At 52.2% G+C, this 7,795-nt stretch overlaps 2 protein-coding genes across 3 annotated transcripts in view; both read right to left on the bottom strand.

Moving 5' to 3' along the window:
* Positions 1–1,077: 1,077 nt before the first annotated feature.
* ZFP36L2 (ZFP36 ring finger protein like 2) lies at positions 1,078–4,155 on the bottom strand. The gene is given in 3 exon segments (XM_040553577.1): positions 1,078–3,230; positions 3,232–3,627; positions 3,859–4,155. Coding segments are annotated over 3 exon segments (1,506 nt in total). The 5' UTR covers positions 3,910–4,155; the 3' UTR covers positions 1,078–2,171.
* Positions 4,156–5,811: 1,656 nt separating this feature from the next.
* Positions 5,812–7,795, bottom strand: part of THADA (THADA armadillo repeat containing) — a 169,210-nt gene continuing 167,226 nt past the window's right edge. For both annotated transcript variants that reach the window (XM_040553566.1, XM_040553567.1), the window contains exon 38: positions 5,812–7,176. In XM_040553566.1, coding sequence (XP_040409500.1) covers positions 6,838–7,176 — 339 coding nt within the window. In that variant the 3' untranslated portion in view covers positions 5,812–6,837. The remainder of the gene's footprint in view (positions 7,177–7,795) is intronic.

The following is a 7,795-nucleotide window of genomic DNA, read 5'->3' as shown; positions in this document are numbered from 1 at the left end:
ACCCGCAGGGCCGAACCTTCTGGAAGCATTTATTAGCTTTGGCCGCCGACCAGAGCGGGCTGCAGGAGCGGGCCGGGGCTGCAGCGGGGCCTGGTTAATCTGCAGCCAGGCCCGGGCGTGAGGGGGGCGAGTGGGAAGCGCGGCCTAGGCAGGGCTCCAACAGTTGGGGTTGTGCTGGTTTTTTGTTCCTTTTTTTTTTTTTTTTTCAAAAAAACTTTATTGGGAGAACTACAAAACATTTACAGTACAAAGTTTACAGTCTCACACAATTTGTAGTGAACTGACTCCCGAAAAATATATTACAACTCAAGTTGACTTATCCTTTAGTTACATTCAAAACATACTTCTGTTAAAGTAGTCCAAAAGAGTACATAGTGCTCAATCTGTACCTATGTACAAACAAAACTAAGCTACTGCTCATTCATCCACCGTCCAGGAAAGTTTCGGAAAACTCCCGCCTTTCTACATAAGAAAAAAAAAATTACAAGTTTTGGAATTCAATTAAACAAGATATGCTCGTGTACTGTATAAAGTTTCAGATCCAAAGATGGCCTCCATTCTTATAAAATAAAGAGTGGTGAAATTTTGCTGTAGTTAAAACCCATCCCTACATTCAAATTATCATCTCAAGCATTAAGAAAAATACTTATTTGGTTGAGAAATATTTAAGGCAAGCATGGACCCTCAAGAAGGCACTGTGAGACATAATACTGGGACCCCCAATTATTGCTACATACTTTGAGACTATATCACAGTGTGATTGGTGGAGTTAGGCAACAAGAAATACTTTTTGGTTACTTTAAACAACTCTGAAATTAGATTTGCCACTTTGAAGTCTGATTGCAAAGTCAAGTCTTTTTTTTTTGTTGGTTTGTTCCCCCCCCCCCCCCCTTCTTCTACTTGTTTGTTTTTCAACTCGGACGGGCTACAACCATTTACATTCTAAAAAACCCATAGAAATTGCTCAAACTACTTCCACAGCATCGAGACCGATTTCTATAAAGAAACCATGCAATCTTTCAGATTTACGTAAACAAGGAAAGAAATTAATGAAATAAATATTACATACAATCTCTTAAATTAAGAATTTTACTCATTTACAATAAAATAACCAAGTGAAGTTACAAAAAGGCATATATTACTGTGAAAAGAACACACTCCACATTTCGCCGATTAATAATGGCAATCATAATTTAAACATAATAAAAGAATATATATCTATTGCTTTTCATCATACCCGATAAATACAGTATGAACAAATTACCAATGTATACTTTTCACAAGATAATAAATAAGTTAAATAGTTTCATATTGAGTTGTGTGCAGTGACTCATTCATGCAATCAACTCAAACAGCTAAAAAAAATTAAAAAAAATCAGCAGTTATTCTCCAACAATTACAAACTAAACTCAGTTGAGTGCTTCCAAATAAAGCAACAACAAAAAAAATTGTTCTAAGCCAAACATCCACTAAGTGGTGGCAATGGAACCAATATTAAACTTTGGAATGAAGGTTTTAGCATTTGTTATAATAATAATATATAGATATATAAAAAAAGAAGGTTGTTATCAAGGCATATTCTTGGCAGGATGTTGGATTTCTCTTTTCTTAAAAAAAGCTTATAGGTTTTAGTTATGTTCTGTGTTTTTATCTGAACTGGATTGAAAGACAAGAACTGCTCGGTGGCTTTTCTGCGTGTGCCTGCAGATGTGGAGGAGCTGAAAAGGCAGAACCCGTGCTCCCCGGATTGTTTGTTGCTTTCTGGTGGTGTCTTTGCTAACGCTCGTGTTTTGTTTTCTTTCTTTTTTTTTTTCTCTGAACACAGATGGAATGGCTGCTGCTGGTGCGTATCATAACTTGTCTCCAAAGAACAACAACAACGAAAAAAAAAACCCCAAAACAAAAATCCCCTTCTTCCAAGGTCTCTCTATAAAAATAGGTTTGTTCAGTTCACGTCACTCGCCCTTTCGCAAAACGCTTTTTTGTTCAGCTCTCGGTGGATATATAGATAGATAATACGTATAAAAAAAAAAAAAAAAAAGAGCAGGGCTCTCTCTCTCCGCCCTGCGACTTACTTGCGCTCGCGGCTGCGGGGGGGGCGCGGGGCCGGCCCGGGGGCGGCGGCGGGGGGCGCAGCGGGAGCAGCAGCAGCAGCAGCAGCAGCCGCCGGCCTAGTCGTCGGAGATGGAGAGGCGGCTGAAGATGGGCAGGCGGCGGCCCGAGTCCAGGCTGGGCGACTCGGAGCCGCTGAGGGAGCCGGAGCTGAGGGAGCCGCTCAGGTAGCTCTCGCGGTCCGACAGCGAGTCCGGCGGGCTGGGCGGCGCGTCGAAGACGGGCGACTCGGAGAGACGGCGCAGGGGCTGGAAGCTGAAGGGCGGCGAGGCGGGGGGCGGCGGACAGCCCCCCCCGGGGGGCGGCGGCGGCGGGGGCTGCTGCTGCTGCTGCTGGCAGCGGTAATAGGCGGCGGCGGCGGCTGCGGCGGCGGCTGCGGCGGCGAAGCTGGGGGTGTGCAGGGCGAGGGGCGCGATGAGGCTGCCCAGCTCCTGGCCCGAGAAGGCGAAGGCGTTGTTGGCGCAGGGCGGCGAGAGCAGCTCCTCGCAGTACGACGAGGCCGAGGCGGGCGGCGGCGTGCGCGACCCGCCGGGGCTCTCCAGCAGCGCGGCGTCCAGGCGGCCGCCGGGGGGCGGCGGGGGCGGCGGGGCGGCGGCGTGCGGGTGGTGGTGGTGGTGGTGGTGGGCGGAGAAGCCGGAGAAGCTCAGGCTGTGGTGCAGCTTGGGCCGCTCGCTGCCCCCGCCGCCGCGGGGGTGCCCGAAGCCGCCGCCGCCGCCGCCGCCTCCTCCTCCTCCTCCCAGGGGATGGTCACGGGGGGCGAAGGCGCGGAGGTCGCCGGTGCTGCCGGCGGGGTGCGGGGCGTGCTGGTGGTGGTGGTGGTGGTGGTGCGGGGGGGCGGCCGAGGCGGGCGGCGCGGCGGCCGTGCCCCCGCCGGGCGCCGGGCGGCGCTCGTCGGCGTTGTGGATGAAGTGGCAGCGGGGGCCGTAGGGGCAGAAGCCGATGGTGTGGAAGGTGCGGCACAGCTCGGTCTTGTACTTGGGGTGGCGGGTGAGGCTGCGCAGCTCGTGGAAGCCGTGCGCGAACTGGCACTTCTCGCCGTACTTGCAGGCGCCGCTCTCCTCGAAGGGGCGGCACAGCTCCGTCTTGTAGCGCGTCGAGTTGATGGGGGCCCCCCCCGCCGCCGCCGGAGCCGCCCCCCTTCTGCTGCTGCTGCTGCTGCTGGAGCTGCTGCATGAGGTGCTGGCTGCGCTCGCCGTTCTCGCTGAAGGAGCGGTCCCGGAACTTGTTCTCCTTGTTGAGCAGGGCCGTGGGGCTGCTGCTGCCGCCGCCTCCGCCGCCGGAGCCCGTCTCCTTCAGGCTGCCGAACGAGGAGGAGGAAGAGGAGGAGGAGGAGGAGGAGGAAGAGCTGGAGCCGGTGGGGCTGGGGAACTTGGAGCCGCCGGCCAGGGCCGGCAGGTTGCTGGTCGAGTGCCGCCGCAGGAAGCCCGGCGCGAAGCTGGAGCTGGGGGGGGTGACCGGGGTCCCCACGGCCTTCTTGTCCAGCATGCTGCTCAGGTTGGTCAGGGACTTCTCCGTCTGCGAGCGGGGCGGGAGAAGGGGGGGACGGGGAGCGGGAGAAGAGGAGGAGGAGAGAGCAGAGAGAGGCGGGTTGCAGGGCGACCGCCAGCCCGCGCCGCCCCGGGCACGGCCCCGGAGCCGCGGACGGGGCAGGGACGGGGACGGGGGCACGGAGGAGCCCCGCGACCCCCGGGAAGCCGCCCCGCAGCCCCCTGCGGGGCTCCCCCCGCGCCCCGGCCCGGCCCTTACCTTGCACAAGAAGTCGATGTCGTAGAAGGCCGATAACAGCGTCGTAGACATCGCTAGATCCTATAATGGTCGGAAACGCAGGAAGGACCGAAAGATCCCGCTCCCCTTGGAGGGTTTGCAAAAGCCACGACTGGGCGGGAGGTGGCGGCGGCGGGGCGGGGTAGGGTAGGGGGGTGCCGGCCGCTCACGGATCCGAAACGCTCCCGTCTCCTTCCCGGCGGGGCGGCGGGAGCCGGGCCGGGGCGGCGGCGGCGGCTGCAGGGCAGCGGGCGACCGGCGGGAGCTCGGCGGGGCCCCGCGCCGCCCCCATATAAACGCCGCCGCCAAGGCACGGGGGGGAGGTGCCGGGGCCCAGCGCCCCGCCCGCCGCCCGCCTCGCCCCGCCCCGCGGCGGGGCCGGCGCTGGCCGCCATTTCGGGTCGGCGCGGAACCGCCGCCTCCTCCTCCTCCTCCCTCCACCTCCCCCCACCTCCCCCTCCTCCTCCTCAGCCGCCGCTTGTGCCACGTAATGGGCCCGAGACAAAAGCCCGGGGCCGCCCCGGGGCCGGGCGGGCTCGTTCCCGGCTGCCCGCAGCACGCTGCTTCTCCCCCCCACCCCGCCTCCTCGCCGTGCCCGGCGCTGTGCCGCCCTCTGCCGCCCCGCAACCGCCGCCCCGCCGCTGTGCAAAGTTCCTGGTGCAGTAGTTACAAACCAACGCCGGGCCCCGTTGCGCTGTGCTAGCGCCCAGCTCCGTGTTTGCTCGCTGCGAGCCGAGGAGGAGCCCTGCTTGCGGCCGCGCTCAGAGCACGGCGAGCAGCACTGGGCCGTGGGGCCGGCTCCTTCACCCACTAACCCAGCCCTCACGGCTCCGCAGAGTTACTCGGGTTTTATGGTCGCCGTGGACTTACTGCTACACTGCTCTGCGTCTGGATTTGCCCGTCGCTCAATATAAACGTGCACACACGCTTCAACTTCTTTCCAATAAAGCACAAAAAAAGCAGGGCTACGAGGTAGCCTTATGCTCACTGCTGAAATAACCGAGGCCACAGAACCGAGCTGTCATTTTAGTACTCACAGTTCCCTGTTCTGCCAGATTTGCTGCTACACCAGTCCCAAAAGCTGGGAGCTGCGCTAACAGGCAGCTGTCAAACAGTTGTGCGGCCCCTGACTACTCTTAAAAGCGGCTTCCAGACATAACCTGGGCTACTCTTTGCCCAGGAGCTGCAAACAGATGCCAACAAATTAATTTCCAGGCTAGCTCACAGCGTGGCTTTATTGCATTAGATAACACACATCCTATGAAGCAAGTTTCCATCTCGGATTCTAACATTCTCCTTTTGCTGCATGCAGTCTCACATTGCATTGTGAATTACTTACATAAGTAATCTCGAATCCTGGAAACCTACAGCGAGTACTTCCACTTCTGTTCAGACGTGAGTTTTTGCCTAGAGTGAGTTAGCCTGGTGTAGTTTGCACACATTTGTTAGGCTTAATTCGATAGCTTATCTTGGTTTACAGCAGATTCCTCCCCAAACTTACGCCGTCACAAGGAGTCGGCGACGCGACTGGGATGCCATGGGCAGACCAGGACGGTCGCTCTTCGTGAAGAGCCCGGCCAGGAGCTGACACAGGGTCTCCGGCTGCAGCCCAGCGAGCGCCGCTCGCTGCAGAGCTGCGTTGCGTTGCATTGTGTTGCATTGCCACCTCCCGGAGACCGGCAGCACGGCAGAGCCTGCAGCCCTCCCGAGCGCTGCGTGCTCGCCGCATCGTCACCCAGACGCGCAGCTAGGCTGTGCTAACGTACAGCTACGAGCCGCGAGGCTGAAAGTGAGCAGTCGCGTGTTGCACATAACTCCGTAACTTCCAAGGAGACTGGAGTAACTATATACATCGACTTACAGCTTTGTTTTGGCTATGCCCAGCTACAACCAGACCAAATGTAAAATCACAGCCCTTGACTGAAAGAACATAAATCCTTTTTAAAATAAGTATTTATTTTTGATGTCTCATTTTCACATCACAGCCAAATCCAAATTCCCAGAAAAATAAATCCACGAAGCGCGACAAACGTTTTTGTACCTCAGACAATGAAATGGTTGAGCACTGGACACATTCCATGCAGCTCTTACCCGAGGGCTCGCTGCAAAACCTCGGGAGGGAGAGCGCTGCAGCACGAGGATGCTTCCTGCACATTTCTGGTAGCCTCGTTTTACCAAGCAGGACCTTCTTTTTCAAGACTGCTTGGAGAGCAAGGTGTTTTGAAATAAAGACAAAACTATTTTGTTCTAAGTGGAACAGCTGCTTTGTTTTCAACACTGCCAACTTCATTTGAGAGCAATTTTACAAAAGTAGTTATTTGATTTACAGGAAACACAGGCATGCGAAGCGTAACTAATGCTGTTTCCATCTACAAAACAAGGTTACTAGCAAAGTAAGGATCCTTGCCTTCCTCAAGAGAAGAATGCAGTAAAATTTAAACTGTAGTCTAGAATTTGTCACGGATAAAGAAAGGATCCAAGGTTTAACTTAAAATAAAAATTTCCCTCATCAATTTAATAATTAACATTTTACCTGTCGAAAGGAGCCCCCCAAAAAGAAGTTTTTTTTCCTGGTATTAAAATACAGGAGGTAAAAATCTGGGATAAAATGTAACACAACGACAGGTGGCCTGCACCTGGATGAATGGAAAATATTAGGTTTAGCTGCTTTACTTCCTACAGTAGCTACAATAAACCATACTCAGCTGAATGAAATTAGCAAATGCATTTAAAAGGAATGGTCTCCCACAGCACACCTGACCAAAAAAAATAAATCAACAGACTCATATATGGAAAATGCGTTTTTAGCATGAATAGTGAATAGTTTGTTACAGGTTTACTGGGGTTGTCATAGCAATACCTTAATTCCTTGAATATCCATAGAATTCAGTCCCCTGCCAATCCACTATAATGTCTGTAGTTCCCTGAGAATTAACTTTTAGTGTTTTGTCTTGTTTTAGTTTATTTTTTTGGACTTTCGTTTTTGCAAATCTCATCAGACTTGAGCAAATTTATTATTTTAAGGCAGACTGATATTCTTTCATTCTGAATAGCCAATTTTGTGAATTCTGAAGTTTTTGAAAATTCTGGAGTCGGAGGAAGCGCTCTAAGAAGGTGTGCAACAAGCTGGGCTTGGTCCTGTGCCCTTCTGGACAGTCGATTAAGTTCTCCTTGATCTGGTAAGGTTAGATGAGTCACTTGTACAAGCCATAAAAGGTGCTTACTAAGTTGTCTGACATTAGTTAACTTCTCTTCCCAAAAATTCACTTCCCCTTTATCAAACAGGTTATCATCTTCTTCCTTAACGAAAAGAAAACCAACAGCAATTAGGAAACGACTTGTGGGCTGGATAACAATGAAAACATTTTAAAGTATAAGAAAGATACAAAGAGAAGTAGAGTGTAGAGCCTGTTACAGAACAGGTTATTTCTACTAAAAAAAAAAAAAAAAGGAAAAATTCATATGCATCATTTTTCACAGGTTTTCAATGCAACATGAAGTTTCTTCCTTTGCCAAAGAAATTCTGCCTTCAAAAATGAGGCAGTTGAGGTATAACTCTTGGGGAATAGTGGAAGTAAGTAGTAGTCCTAATCCTTAACATGTGCTTGCCTTCCACTGTAACTGTCTTGTATTTCACAGAGACTCCTGTAACCAGCATGGTAATTTGCTATCTCACGGAGCTTTTTGAGTGGATTAAATGGAAAAGGAAAATGGTATCAGCCAGTGAAATATCAGAAAGGCGTACCTAAACCACAGGCTTAAGAGAAGTTTCGTAATACATTTTATGGTGCATATTAATTGTCAAACATCCCAAAGACATAGCTGTTCCCGCTACTTCCCCATTACCGTCTAGCCTGATTTTCATTCTTACAGCCTTGTCAAGGCGAAGGTAGCGCAGTGCTATATACGGCGTTAGGCT

Source organism: Cygnus olor, chromosome 3, assembly GCF_009769625.2.
Source record: "Cygnus olor isolate bCygOlo1 chromosome 3, bCygOlo1.pri.v2, whole genome shotgun sequence".
NCBI classification, from domain to species: Eukaryota; Metazoa; Chordata; class Aves; order Anseriformes; family Anatidae; genus Cygnus; species Cygnus olor.
Note: the sequence above shows the minus strand (reverse complement) of the source record. Positions and strands in the feature narration are given on the sequence as shown.